This window comes from Tiliqua scincoides, chromosome 7 (genome assembly GCF_035046505.1).
Source record: "Tiliqua scincoides isolate rTilSci1 chromosome 7, rTilSci1.hap2, whole genome shotgun sequence".
NCBI lineage: Eukaryota > Metazoa > Chordata > Lepidosauria > Squamata > Scincidae > Tiliqua > Tiliqua scincoides.
This window is the reverse complement of record NC_089827.1, coordinates 7,575,535-7,590,439: the sequence shown is the minus strand read 5'-3', so window position 1 is coordinate 7,590,439 and position 14,905 is coordinate 7,575,535. Positions and strand designations below refer to the sequence as shown.

General features: G+C 45.3%; 1 protein-coding gene across 2 annotated transcripts in view; it reads left to right on the top strand.

The window, feature by feature from the left end:
• Window positions 1-3,368: 3,368 nt before the first annotated feature.
• HDAC10 (histone deacetylase 10) overlaps window positions 3,369-14,905 on the top strand; it is a 28,646-nt gene continuing 17,109 nt past the window's right edge. For both annotated transcript variants that reach the window (XR_010794743.1, XM_066633921.1), the window contains exons 1-13: window positions 3,369-3,407; window positions 4,029-4,090; window positions 4,343-4,411; window positions 5,314-5,448; window positions 6,686-6,782; window positions 7,013-7,110; window positions 7,492-7,596; window positions 7,685-7,753; window positions 9,619-9,745; window positions 10,190-10,255; window positions 12,005-12,064; window positions 12,209-12,298; window positions 14,187-14,293. Coding sequence is in view for 1 of the 2 variants with exons in the window: in XM_066633921.1 (XP_066490018.1) it covers window positions 4,347-4,411; window positions 5,314-5,448; window positions 6,686-6,782; window positions 7,013-7,110; window positions 7,492-7,596; window positions 7,685-7,753; window positions 9,619-9,745; window positions 10,190-10,255; window positions 12,005-12,064; window positions 12,209-12,298; window positions 14,187-14,293 (1,019 nt within the window). In the remaining variant the exon portion in view is untranslated. The remainder of the gene's footprint in view (window positions 3,408-4,028; window positions 4,091-4,342; window positions 4,412-5,313; window positions 5,449-6,685; window positions 6,783-7,012; window positions 7,111-7,491; window positions 7,597-7,684; window positions 7,754-9,618; window positions 9,746-10,189; window positions 10,256-12,004; window positions 12,065-12,208; window positions 12,299-14,186; window positions 14,294-14,905) is intronic.

Here is a 14,905-nt window from a genome sequence, read left to right as displayed (position 1 = left end):
TTCCAGCCTTAGTGCAGTGTTCTTTTTTTTTTTTAAGAGTCCTGACTGAGTTCCCAGCTTTGCCATACAACATTTGATTCTGTTTCCTGTTTCCATTCACTCATAGATCCAGGTTGCAATCCTGTGCACACTTGCCTGGGAGTAACTTCCATTGAACTCAATGGGGCTTACTTCTGATTAGACATGCCTAGCTTTGTACTGCCAGTGGGGTCATTCTATATGTGGTGGGTCTCAGGAACAAGCCACACAAGGGTTATCACCCCTCCCATAATATCCATAAAATGTTTGGATGAAATGGGACACAGAGCATAATTCTAATGCTCTGTTAGGTTGGCACAGACCCCCTGTTGAGCATTGTGAAGATAACATAAAGCACATTCACAACTACTGGCAACTACTGGCCTACTGGCAACAGATCCAGCACTGGAGAGAGTAAGTTTGTGCTGGCTGAGGCAGGCCAGTGCAGAGGGGTTGGGGTGGGAGGGTGGCAGGAAGGGGGCATTTTTGGGCAGAGAGAGGACAGTCTGGGGGCAGATCAGGTTTGGGAGGGGTGTGGGACTGACTGCAGCACTTCAGGCTGAAACCTAACCCCCTCTCCCAGGCCCTGCAGTCTCACAGGCTGATTTGATTTGTGCCAGCGATTTTGCTGGCACAGATCCAAGGAGCCCCATGGGGTTGCTGGGGTGTTGCTTGGGGTAAGGGGTAAAATATTTTGTTATCCAGAGTTGCTCTTTAGCCACCTCCTATCCTGTGGTGGATACAGTGCAGGCCACTGGGCCTGTCTGCCCCAGCGCAGATTAGGCTTGGGCTGTTAGGTGAATAAAATCATATGATTCATCAAACAGTCTGTAAGGTCCAGTGAAAGGCTGGGAGCACCTGATGCTGATGTGGATCTGATCTATGCCTGCATGGGAGACCACTAAAAACAGTATGGAATAGCTCTGTGATTTTTTAAGAAATAGCAAAATATAAGTAATAGTAAGTCTACAGCAAAACAAGAAATGAACCAGTGACATGGTTTACTCAAAGAGAAATGGACCTGCATAAACCTCATTTTACAGTTTGCTGACTCAGAGATCTTAGTAGTGCTGGAAGAGTACAATCAACTTAAGGTAGATTTTTCAAATGTCATTGATTCAGCCTGGTAGTACCAGGCTGGTACCCTGGGATAACTATTGTATCATTTGCTTCAACTTTTGATTCATTTATATATCCAAGAGGTGTCACTTAACACGGCTTTCCTTTTTAATAGTGAGCTGGATCAGAATGTTCGATCACCATATTTCTATGTTACATATTTCAGTACATTTTGCGAGAGAGGCGGAAACCACACCTGTCCACAGCAAATGTGTCCACTCATCTAGCCTTTCACACTTCAAATGAATTTATTTACAGTCACTTCTCATTATCTGCAAGGGTTAGGTTCCTGGAAAACCTAGTGGATACCAAATTGGCGGATACCAAATCATTGAGCCTAAGGGGAAAATGGGGTTAGGTTTCAGGGGACTCTCTTCACCATACACTCTTAGGAACTTCATGATCCTGAATCTTAACTTTAAGTCTATGGGGCTGGGTGATAGCAAAGGCTCATCAGCACTGCCAACATCTGATGCTTTCTCCTCTGTGTTGGTTATCAATTTGATGCATTGAAGTTTGCAGCAATGCTGATTTCTCAGTGAAGGCTATCCCTTGACTCATTGAAGGATGCTGGCCCAACAATGAGGTCTCAGAATTCAGCAGTGGGGAGGGGGTTACTTCACCCATCCTCCTCTTCCACCTGTCTCTTGGCTCCTTCCCTGGGCTTGCCCCAGCCTCAGAGCAACCCTCAGGTACCCTTCCAGATGACCTTTCATCATCCCCAGGGTTGTGAAAATTCAGCTGGAATCCCCAAGATGGTGCCTGAGATGAAGGGCAAATCTGGAAGTGGGCACAAACATGTCCATTGATTCTCTATGAGGCCAACATTAATGCCCAGTTGATGCGGCACTGGCACAATATTCGCAGATAATGAGTCGCAGATAATGAGAGGTAGGTGGCCATTCTGCCCCTTGAATATAAGTGGTTTTGCATATAAAGAGAACTGATTGCATTTACATTTAAACTCATTTTGACTTAGGAGCGGTCTAAGGTAACACATGGCCAGTGGCATACCTAGAGGGGGTGCAAAGCACTAAGTTTTGCAGGGCGGCTCGCCACAGTGTGCAATTGGCCCCTTCCCTTCTGACCTATTCCAGGCAGTGAGAACAAAATGGAGGCATATGCTTCAGTTTTGCTCCCCCCCCCACCCGCCTGGAATGGCTCCAGAGGGGAGAGGCCCCTTGCACGCTGCGATGAGGCTCCCTGCAAAACTTAGTGCTTTGCACCCCCTCTAGCTATGCCACTGCACATGGTATTATATGAGCAGTATAACAATGAAAGAAAAAAGGGGGGAATGAGAAAGAAGAAAGAAAGAAAAAGAGAAGGAAAAATATATATGGAATATTCAGTTTTAAGATTTCCCCATTGCATTATGTGATCCACTAAGAAAGGTTAAAAAGACATGTAACCCGCAGTCCAGGTACCACCTGGACCTGGACGGATGCAGGAGGCATCAAGGATGCTCCAGCTGATCAGAAAGTGGTACTCTCTCTGCCTTAACCTGAGCCTCTTTCTCACCCCTCCCTCCAGTCTTCTGTGCCCTGCTATTGGTGGAGAGTGGGTGAGCAGGCGCTCGTCTCGTCCAATCAGTGTAGAGAAAGGGCAGGGAAAGAACAATGAAGTCTCCGCCCCGCCTCCTCCTCCTCTGCAGTGGGGATGGTGATTGGATCGGAAGAGGCGTGCTGAGCCTCCTTTGAGCCAAGCAGGAACTGGGAGTGAGGTGGTCTTTGCTCTCCCTGCCTCCTCTGTGCGTTTGATCGCCTTGGTGGGGGGATCCTGTGGGTGGGGGAGGCAGGATTCTTAAGGGTGGGGGAGATTCTCATGGAGGGGAGGCAGGTTGCAATGTAGTTTGCAAAAATAATCCACGCAGTGCAAAGAGGAGCACCTTTTCAAAGTAGGTTGGTCTGTGAAACCTAATTCCTAACCTGAGATCTTTCATAGGAACAGGTTGTTGTGTCTGGAGAGGAAAGAGCGCTCAGCACAAGCTCAGAGGCACTCTTTTCTGATCCTCTTCAAATGCAGTTTGCTAAATAATCTGTGCAGTGCAAAGAGAAGTGCCATTTCAAGCTGGGCTGGTATGTGAAACTTCTTCCTAATCTGAGATCTTTCTTGGGAACAGGCTATTGTCCTTGTAGCTGGAAAGGAGAGGAAAGAGCGCTTGACACTTGCTCAGAAACACTCTTTTATGATCCTCTTCAAATGCACGTTCAAATGCAGTTTGCAAAATAATCTGTGCAGTACAAAGAGAAGCACCTTTTAAAGCTGGGCTGGTATGTGAAACCTAATTCCTAACCTGGAACTCTTGGGAACAGGTTGTTGTTGTGACTGGAAGGAAGAGAAAAGGGCACTCATCACATGCTCAGAAACACTCTTTTATGATCTTCTTCCAGAGTGACCAAATGTCCTCTTTTTCCCTGTGAGTGGACCTTGCAGGCATTCCATAGCCTTCATGTAGTTAATACATTATATGTAATAAATTATATGTAATATAGTTTTAAATTTAGTAATGAGCAAAATAGTGTTTAAATTAACCACATGAAATCAATATATGAGTGTTTTTAGCTTTTGTTTTGTCATGTCCTACATTTTTCTTAGATGTCCTATATAAAGGGAGGTCTTGTCCTCTTTTGTGGTTATGACTTCTGGTCACCCTGTCCTTTTTGTGCATTCTCAGGACTCGTATCCTGCACATTCAGTGAACAGAAGGGACAGGGTTTTCTGCCTGGTCTAGATTCTCGCCAGTGCTTAACTAGAGACGTACTGAAGCTCAGAGCTGTCTTGCGACCCTTGTACTTTGGGAGAAACCTTGTCTTAACAGGGCAGAGATATGCTGTAGTTTTGTGTGGTAGGGAAGTGGAATTATTGGCACATCCTTTTTATTGTGATTCTAGGACGTTTGGCAGTGTCACTGAAAACAGTTTCTGGTCTGAGCCCTGTGGATTTCTTCTAATTGGTAAGCAAGTGCTAAAAGGTGTTGAGATTCAATATGCCTGGATTATTCCAGTGGCTTTTGTGGGAAAATTGTTGCACGTTCCCCTTATTTATTCTAGGACAGGGGTGTCATGTTTCACACCTGACCTGTGGTCAGATGTGGCCCCTGGAAGCAATTTATCCAGCCCCCATTATAACTGTTCTTGCATCTCTTGTCACTTTGGTTTTAGTTCTGTTTCCGCCTGAAACGTGATAATGTCTTTGTTTTATTAAGAGCCATGGCTTCTGGAACAGCATTGATTTACGATGATGAAATGACAAGTCATCGACTACTTTGGGATGAGTACGACCATAATTTATTTAATTTGCATTTTACATAGCTACTGAAACTATGAGAACTAAAGAGAATTACAGGTTGGATCTTGGTATCCATGGGGGATCCGTTCCTAGACACCCATGGATACTGCAACCCATGGATAATTAAATCTGTGGGTTGCGGTCCAAGAGGGCCTCAAGACACAATCAGAACCTCATTTCAGTCACATCTGGAGCTCAGAAAGGCTCCTGGATGCAACCAGAGAACACCTCTGGTTGTGTCCTGGAGCTCAGGTCTGGCCTTCCACTGTAGGTTCAGGATCTGTGATAGGTCCTGAATCCATGGATTAGGAGGTCAGACCTGTACTGTACAAGTGGGATTCTGTTTTCTGCTGTGCAATCCATGACTGGAAGCAACTCTCCAGTGTCCCAAGCAGGGATCTCCTATAGCTCTGTCCTATGTGATCCTCTATTGATTTAATTTTTTTTTGTTTGAAAAATGGCGAAGTCATCCTTCAAAATAAATATTTCCAGGGTGCAGTTTAACCAAGCTGAAAGGCCAATAAGGATTCCAGCAACAATGAAGTGTCACAAAATGAGGCTGTCTCTGTCCAGGAGGGATCATAGCTGCCTTGCCAGCCTTGTCTGGTGGATGGTGCTCCATGCTGTGGAATCCATGTGATCTTGTGTCAAAGCTGGGCCTAAGAGCTTTACCAGGTTGGGATCCTGATCATTTAGGGCAGCAGGGGGGCAGTGTGGCAAATGCTTAGGAGCACCCACAGATGCCAAGCCCACATATAAGGAGTGTCTACTGTATTTTAAATTATATTTCTCCTAGTTTGTCTTCTAATAAAATGTGTGTTTTGTTTGTGAGTGAGTGTGCTCTCAGTGGTAATAAGACTGTCCTTGATACTTTTTTTTCCCCTTTAGCCCAATCTGTGCTATTGAAGTTCCCAAGAGACTTTCTTCTTGTTATGAGCGCCTTAAATGCTACAATCTGGTTGAAAGATGCATATCTGTTCCTACTAGAGAAGGAACTGAAGAGGAGATCATGTTGGTTCACAGGTCTGTCTTCTGCTGTCACATATTCCCATCCCTCGCTGTGTTAGACAAATGATAGAAAAGGTTTTCAAGTCCTTGATATTTTTCTTAAACGTTCCCCATGTGGTTTGTTCTTATAATGAGAGCACCTGACTTGAGACCAGCTGGGCATGGATGGGAAATGAAAGCCCTGCCCTTCCCCTTCTGAGAAGTGAATGAAGCCTAGATCAAAATGCAGAGAGCGCTTCATAGTCGAATCAGACCACAGAACAAAGCAGTAGCTTTCCAATGTTTCTGGAGATGCCAGGGATTTAACCAGGGATCTTCTACAGATACTCTGTCTCTGGGCTATGCTTCTCTTCCAAATGGGTAAACAACCATAGCCTAAGCACTATGGAGGTTCTTTCATAGGATCAATGCAGTCCTAATGCCCCTTGTTTTCCTAACCATGGTTAAGAGATCTGTGTCCAGTTTGGGGTTCAATTTCAGTTTGTGGGTTTTGGTCTCATTTGGCTTGTACGAGATCAGTGATTTTCAACCTTTTCCTCCTGATGTACCACTTCTAAAGTTCTAATTATCTTAAGTACCACCAATACCTAAAATTCAAGACCCCTAAGGGGGGGAGGTGCTGGTGCCTCCAGTGGCTGTGGTGGGAGAAGAGCTTGAAGCCCAGTTTCCTCACGGTTTCTCTCTCTGGCCCAACAATGGCCAGTTGATGCCATCGCCTGCTCCTCCCGGCTTCTGCTTATGAGGCTGCCGGTCTCGTTCTCTTGGGTGTAGCCATCTTGTCGGCCCCAAGGTTTTGTGAGACCGCCTGAGATTACACCAGGGCCAGCCTCATGAGATCTCGGAGAGCCAGAAGCCTTGCCAGCTTCCTGGTACCATAATGCGTTTTTGACACCTACGAGTTTCCATATCACTGACAGCACCTCATGTATCACTGGTGGCAAGTTTACCACTGGTTGAAAAATACTATAATAGATTATTGTTTTGTAGACCCATTTGCAGGCAGATAGATAGCACTGGGTTAGGGAAAAATAGAAGTACCTGCTTAGAATACTGGTTTGCCATCACTCCTAAGAACATAAGAAAAGCCCCACTGGATCAGTCCAAAGGCTCATCTAATCCAGCTTCCTGTGTCTCATAGTGACCTAGTCTCTTGTCTATGAATGGTCACGGAAACATATATGCTCTTTATTAAAACCTGACAGTGTTCCAGGAAGCTCTTAAATATCTGAAACATATTTTTCCCCCTCTGCAGTTCTGATTACTTAGAAATTGTGAAGAGCACTGAGAAAATGAATGAAGGAGAACTCCGAAAGATCTCCGTGAATTACGATGCTGTTTACTTTCATCCGGTAAAAAGGCATGAAAATGATCTCTCTCTATACTGTGCATTGTATATCTCTGTCAACTGTCTGAACTGCTATGCTAGCTCTTCTGGGAGAGGAAAGGTCAGGAAGGAAAGATGGTACATAATCGGAAAGGTTACATGCTGGATTGATGGGAAGGAATGTAAATTGGTTGCAATAAAACTCTCAGGCGCTCCTTCTTGTGAACTTGAATCACGGCAGGTACTGTTTTTCAGACCACGTACTGCTGCGCCAAGCTTGCTGTGGGCGCGACGTTGGAACTGGTGGACACCGTGATGTCCGGAAAGGCACGTAATGGGATGGCTCTAGTAAGGTAATAACGTGGAAGAGCTGAAAAGAACTCTTTGGTATTTTTTGGTATAATGCAGTATTTCCCAAACTGTTGAGACCCATGTCTCCACTGCACACTGCGTTCACAGTGTTCTGCTCCTGGAAGTGATTCATGATGACATCATCACCAGTTACTTCCGGGTTTGGAGGCCCAAAATGTCTCCACAAAGAGCGGTAAGAGGGCCAGGGTAGATGGGAGGGCTTTTCCCAGCACACGGTTTTCACGTGCTGGAGCTCTTCCTGCCATGCTGAGCATCTAACCACTGTTTGGAGCGGTGCAGTTTCCCTGCCAGGACAGAGATACAAGGTTTAAGAACCGCTGGTGTAATGAATGGTTAAATAACCACATGGTGTTTGGTTGCAGGCCTCCAGGACACCACAGCCAGAGAAATGCGGCCAACGGATTCTGCATATTCAATAATGTTGCGATTGCGGCAGAGTTTGCCAAGAGAAAATATGGTCTGCAGAGGTTGGTCAAGTTCTCCCTATTTATATTCTTTTTTGCCTTGAAGTAATTTAGTTGTTCTTCTGAATGCAGTCATTGTTGCTTCATACAGGATTCTCATTGTTGACTGGGACGTGCATCATGGACAAGGAATCCAGTATCTATTTGAAGAGGATCCAAGGTTGTAACTTGCTTGTCTTTTGTGTATAAGGTTCCTCCAGTCTCCACATTTTCAGAACTCTTATATTTTTTCCAGATAGGATATCAAGTATCTTTAATGGAAAATGTTAGAACCTGAGGCATTCAACACTTTTTAATCAGGATATCCTTAAGTGAAAATGCCCAAATCATTGAATTCTGGAGATTGAAGTATGTTCAATATTAGCATCATGTTTTATTTATCATTTTGTTTCGTCTCAAATCATATTTTTTCTGTTCTGTACTTGGCATTTGTTGTTGAAAAATGTCACCCGTGGCTGTGACCGTTCACACTTCTGGTTTATGTTACAATTCTTCTGGGAAGCATAGGGTTTATAGTAAAAACTCCTTCAGCCCAAAAGATAAAATGTTAGACTTTCAGATTCCTGGGTTCCGACAGTAATTCAGCTATTTACAGTAATACTTCCCATAATGCTGACTCCTTTAGTGCTGATTTGGCGCTCTAGAGCTCTTCATTCCAAGTTGATTGAAAGCTGTTATAACCAATGGCAGCAGTGCATTTTGGTTAGCATGGAACCATTCTACTCTCATTTCCTCCAATCACATTTTCTATAGAGCTGTTTCAGATAGCACTCTGTTTTCCAGGAATCAATGCCCTGGCATTAACTGAGGTATAACCGTTCATGCTGGATAGTCTTGAAGAACCAAGGCTGAGAGATAATAACTTGCCCAGTTCCAAAACAGATGGCAAAAGAAATAGAAGGCTGCCAATTATTAAATCAGATAACTGACCCACCTAGCTCAGTATCGTCTATACCAGTGATTCTCTCACATTTAGTACCAGGACCCACTTTTTAGAATGAGAATCTATCAGGACCCACCGGAAGTGATGTCATGACCGGAGGTGACATCATCAAGCAGGAAAAAAATTTAATGATCCTAGGCTGCAATCCTACCCACACTTACCCAGGAGTAAGTCCCATTGACTATCATTGTTAAAAGGATATACATAGTAGCTTGTTAAAAGTATAGGTCTGTAACATTTCCCCAAATGCAGTCACTGACCATGGTAGCATCAAGTCTAATCTATTAAAAATAAAATATTGAAACAAATGGGGACCCACCTGAAATTGGCTCATGACCCACCTAGTGGGTCCCGACCCACAGCTTGAGAAACACTGGTCTATACTGACTGCTAAGTGGCTCTTCAGGGTATTTGACAGGATTGTTCCAAGTCCTAGGGATTAAACTGGGACTTCTGTATGCAAATCCTGTGCTTTTCCCATGAATCTGCAACCCCATTGTCGGTGATGATGAACAACACACAAATTTTTTTTTTTTTTACAAGCTTGGTACAAGGGGTCCTCCTTATACTTGGATTTGATCATCCACGGATGCCAAGCCTGTGGCTCAGAGGGCCTCGTGGACATGATTGGAAGCCACTTGTGGTTATGCCTGAGAGGTGTTTGGAGGCCGGGGAAGGCCTGCGGAGTGGGTCATGGGCTTTCCCCTGCCTCAAAACCCTTCCTGGACACAACAGGAAGTTATGGATGTGAACTGGAAATGGCTTCTGGTCATGTCCAAGAGAGATTGGGTTGCACTTTTGGAAAAGACTGGGAGGTCTTCTGAAGAGTCTGGAGGACCCAGCGCAGTCTCTGGAGGGCCCAACACAGATGTGTCCTTCTGTGCAATCCTGGCCCCCCACAGATTTCATTTTGGTATCTGCAAGAGGTCATAGAACCAATCCCCCACAGATACAGAGGGCCCACAGAACATGTAAGAGATGGTGTAGACTTTCAGCTTCTTTCTGGAGTTGCGTAGATGGCAGTAACGCATGGGAGAAGTGAGCTTTAACAACATCTATCTTGTTTTTGTTCTTGCCTTCAGTGTTCTCTATTTTTCCTGGCATCGGTATGAGCACCAGCAATTCTGGCCTTTGCTCAAAGAATCGAATTACGATGCAGTCGGTCAGGGAAAAGGAAGAGGATTCAATATAAATGTACCTTGGAACCAGGTGAATGTCACTCAGGAGTGCAAACAATTCAAATCCACTGCGCTTTAGCAGTCAGGCATTGGGTGCAGCATCTCAGCTGCATCTCCATGATAACATACGGTGACTGACTTTGTGGAGATCGCAGGTGGCTTCTTCCTTGCATGCTGTTGAATTGTGCCCTGAGAAAAAAGTGATATCCAGGAAGATTATGTTGTGGAAACAAACAGCTATCTCCTAGCAACTGAATGGCACATTTCCATTTTTTAAGTTTGCAAGTCTGTCATTATGCATGTGCTCAAGGCTTTTCCTGGGCTTTTAGGATCTGATCTTACCGCTGATGAAAGCCATAGCTCTTTCTTTCTATTTCAGGTTTGCCATTTGCCCTAACGTTGTAATGGAATTGTAAGAATTCTTGGATCATTTTCCGAAGTGATTCTTCATATTTATATATCTGTTTTTATGCAGGTTGGAATGGGCAATTCAGATTATTTAGCCGTATTTCTCCATGTGTTGCTTCCAGTGGCCTTTGAGGTAACTTCTTAGTTCTGGATTTTTTTTTAAAGTAGTGATTATAACAGCTAGCTCCAATCATGGGCCTAACTGCAGCGATTCTCATGATCCACTGCAATAAGTCCAGAAACAGTGGAGCAAAAAGCACTTTAGAGCCACTAGTACAAACAACTGGAGGCTCCATGTGCTTGTGAACAGCCCTTCTGGGCCGCAGCAGAGCAGGTAAGGTGACAGCGGGGGCGGATTGTGGGCAGTTTGAAGGAGAACCTGCCTGCTGACTCTGCTCAGACTGATGCCAGTGAAAGAGCTGGTGTCAAGGTCAAGTGACCTAGGAAGAAGTACCGTATTTTTCGCTCCATAAGACGCACTTCCCCCCCCCAAAAAAGTGGGGGGAAAGTGTGTGCATCTTATGGAGCGAATACTGCAAAAAAGAGTGCACGTTGGGGACCTTAATGAAGGGGGGATCTTCATGCCAGTTTATGATCCCATTCACCCTAATAAAGGGGGGGGGATCTTCATGCCAGTTTATGATCCCATTCACCCTAATAAAGGGAGGGATCTTCATGCCAGTTTATGATCCCATTCACCCTAATAAAGGGAGGGATCTTCATGCCAGTTTATGATCCCATTCACCCTAATAAAGGGAGGGATCTTCATGCCAGTTTATGCTCACATTCAAAAAATGTGGCATTAGCAATGCCTTAGATGGAAGTGAAGACGGTATCTTATATGAAGACAGCGAAGAAAGTGATGTCAGTGATTGTGAGCAAATGAGTTTCATAAATTCTGACTCTAGCGATGATGAGTTCTTGGGGTTTCCAGAAAACTAGAGTACTCAAACCTTTAAGTCTCTCCATTTGTTAATGACAGTGATAATGGTTCTTAATGCCACTGTTGACTGCTGTTCACTTTACATGGTTCAAATGTTGTTCTATTATAGTTTATTAAATATTTTATTACACTATTTGGTTCAGAATATTTTTTTTCCTGTTTTCCTCCTCTAAAAAATAGGTGTGTCTTATGGTCAGGTGCGTCTTATGGGGCGAAAAATACGGTACATTTAAAATATTTCTGCCTACCTCTCCTAGGCCCTCTGGTCAGTCCTCTCACCACAACATGTCATATGCATTCCATCAGCATCACTGCATGCTGTGAAGTGCTAGGGGATAGGATTGGACTGCTTGCAGCTGGAGGGACTCGGAGGACCTCCCAGATGCAACCGGAAGCCTCTTCCAGTTCAGATTGGTAACTTCCAGATGTGTTCTGTGGCACAGGGAGGCTGCATGTGGCCTCCTCGCACCTCAGAAGGCCTCCTGGATGTGACTGGAAGGCGCTTCTGGTTTCCCGGTGTGAACTGGGAGCGCTTTCCAGTTGTATCCAGAGGGCTTCTGAGGAGGCTTGGAGTCCACTCATGACCGTTGGAGGGCCAGCTGCAGTCCCCAGGTAAGTAATTATGGCACCATGTGTCCCCCCTCCTGTGAATTTCATTATCTGTGGAATTCAGTATCCGTGGGGGGTCCTGGAACAGATCCCCCATGGATACCATAGGTCCACTGTATTGCATCATTCTGGCTTTCCAAAAACGAGGTGAGCATGAACATTTGCACTTTGTAATGCTCTGGATTATGCAATCGTTGTTATTGAAGCAGCAGTGTTTTATCACGAACATAGTCCAGTTCCACTGAATTGCTGCCAGTTGGCTCACTGGATGATAAGAATACACCATAGCTCAGCTTGCTTAATGTTTCAGTTTTGATTTTTCAATCACAGTTTGATCCAGAACTTGTGTTGGTATCTGCCGGCTATGACTCTGGAATTGGTGACCCAGAGGTAAGCAGTCTGGTATTTTTCCCTCTGTATCCTTTCCCCTGATTTTAGTGTTTAAAATATCTTTACAAATAAGAACAGAGGCAAGTTCTATGGGTCCTGCTACTTGATTTGATGACATTTTCATTTTTTGTTTTCCATTTCTAGGGTCGGATGAGTGCTACTCCAGAATGCTTTGCCCATCTCACTCATTTCCTTATGCAGTTAGCTAAAGGAAAGCTGTGTCTGGTTCTAGAGGTAAACTTTACATCTCACGATATTCTACATATGCTTCGCTTTCAGTATGTTCCATTGGGCACTAACAGAAACTGCCAGCAGAACAGAGAGTGAACATTAGCAGGAAGCAGGAAGTTAATGTTTGCTCTTAGGCCCAAATCCTAACCAACTTTCCAACTTTCCAGCACTGACATAGCTGTGCCAATGGGGCATGTGTCGCATCATGCATTTGGGGTGGCAGTCATGGAGGCCTCCTCAAGGTAAGGGAATCTTTGTTTCCTTACCTCATGCTGAAAAGTTGGTTAGTGTTGCACACTTAGGGCACAATGTTGATTCGCCCTTAGCCTGGCGCAAGTCCCTTGTGCCAGTCCAGGAGGGTTGCTAATGTGCCGTAAGGCACGTTTGCACTCCTCGAGAGTCAACTGGGCCGGCTGAATTCAGCCTCCACGCCGATGGAGGGAGCGAGCCTTGTGTTGGTCGAGCTTAGCCTATGCAAGGCTCTGTAGAGGGTGGGGAGGAGGCGGGAGGGAGGTGTTCCGGGGTGGGGGGAGGGTGGCAGAGGGGGGCTGTTATGTTGGATTCTAACACCCATACCCAATCAGCTCAAAACAGCTTAAAGCTACTCTGCTCTCCTTGTGCCACTACAGGAGGTGGCGCAAGTCCATTGGGGCTGCAGTGGCTTACCCGGAGGTAAGGGGGAAGAGTTTCCCCTTACCTTCGGCCGAGCCACTTTGCAGCCCTATCTTGCACTGGATACAACGCAAGCCTCCTGACTTGCCTGTTACAGCGCAAGATAGGATTGCACCGTTAGTCTCTCTTCTAGCTTGCCTGCTTGCTTGTTGTTAAAGCAAGAGGCATACAGTAATTACAGAGGCATACAGTAGGCATACAGTAACATAAAGCAAGAGGCATACAGTAACACAGTCTTGGAACGTGCTGGAATCCCTAGCATGTATTCACTGCTGAAACAGAGACGCCTGCGTTGGCTTGGTCATGTCGTGAGAATGGATGATGGCCGGATCCCAAAGGATCTCCTCTATGGAGAACTCATGCAAGGAAAGCGCCCTACAGGTAGACCACAGCTGAGATACAAGGACATCTGCAAGAGGGATCTGAAGGCCTTAGGAGTGGACCTCAACAGGTGGGAAACCCTGGCCTCTGAGCGGCCCGCTTGGAGGCAGGCTGTGCAGCATGGCCTTTCCCAGTTTGAAGAGACACTTTGCCAACAGTCTGAGGCAAAGAGGCAAAGAAGGAAGGCCCATAGCCAGGGAGACAGGCCAGGGACAGACTGCACTTGCTCCCGGTGTGGAAGGGATTGTCACTCCCGGATTGGCCTTTTCAGCCACACTAGACGCTGTGCCAGAACCACCTTTCAGAGCGCGATACAGTCTTTCGAGACTGAAGGTTGCCAATACAAATATACAGTAATTGCCAGAGGCTGTTTGCTTAAAGCAAGAGACATTTTGGGTGACCGTAATGAAGATAAAGGTAGCGAGTGAAGTGGGCACAGGGAATACTGATACGTGGATACTGGGGGATGTCTGTATCTCTTCTCCTTCCATCATGGAGCTCAAAATGGCAATACATGTGGCTCCCAAGCAGTCACCGGCCAGCTCTAGACTTGATGAGCTTCAACAGCATGCCTGCTTCCTGTACCTTGAGACCACCAGGTGTTGGACGCCTTGTGAATATTGCTTGTCTACTACATAACACCCAGCACTGGGATACTTCAATATTCTTTTTTTATTTAGTAGGTGTACTTAAAATGTTTAAATTTTTTTTCCTTGTTAGCTGCTTCGATTTTATTTAGAAAGGCAGGGTTTACGTTTTTTAAAATAAAAGAAATAGTTTGTGGCCTTCTGTTTTTTTTTTTTTATCCACGCAAATATATACATTTGTTTCAAACCAGGGTGGATATCATTTGAGGTCTCTCTCTGAGTCAGTTTGCATGACCATAAAAACTGCGCTTGGAGATCCTTTACCCCGTTTATCTGGAGAAATGGCACCGTGCTTAAGGTAGGGGTGTGTATGTGTGTGAGCATATATGTGTCAAAGACCAGGTTTAAATGTTTTTTGTGGATGCAAATCAGTCAAAGTTATTGTGAGGTTTTTGTTTTTTTTAAGATTTCATTAATATCAACGGAGAAGTTCAACTTATGCTTAACTGTGTCTCCCGTGGACATTGGTTTTAGCAGAATCATAGCCTATTTTTTGCAAGACATTGGTAGCATAGATGGAGTGACAATATTTTGTGCACAAGTTGAAATGGGCAGCTCAATCCTATTCAGCGCTGGTGTAGTAGTTCCACAGGGCCCATGCTGTATCCAGCTCTGAAATTGTGCGTGCCGGAGGTACCCTTAGGGTAAGGGAACATTTGTTCCCTTACCTATATAGAGCCCCAAGCTGCTCAAGGATGATCTGCGCCAGCTAAATTGCTGGTGCAGAACCGAGTAGCCCTGTGTAGGTCTTTCAGGCTTGGGACAGGATATGTCGGAGACCTCCTTTGCTGTCCCTGACCTCCCCCTCCCAGAAGCACCCCCTCCCTGTTTCACCCTCCCCTGCCCTTCCGCTACCTGGTTCTGCACTTACCTGCCCCAGCAACTGCTGGGCTGGATATATTGCCAGCGG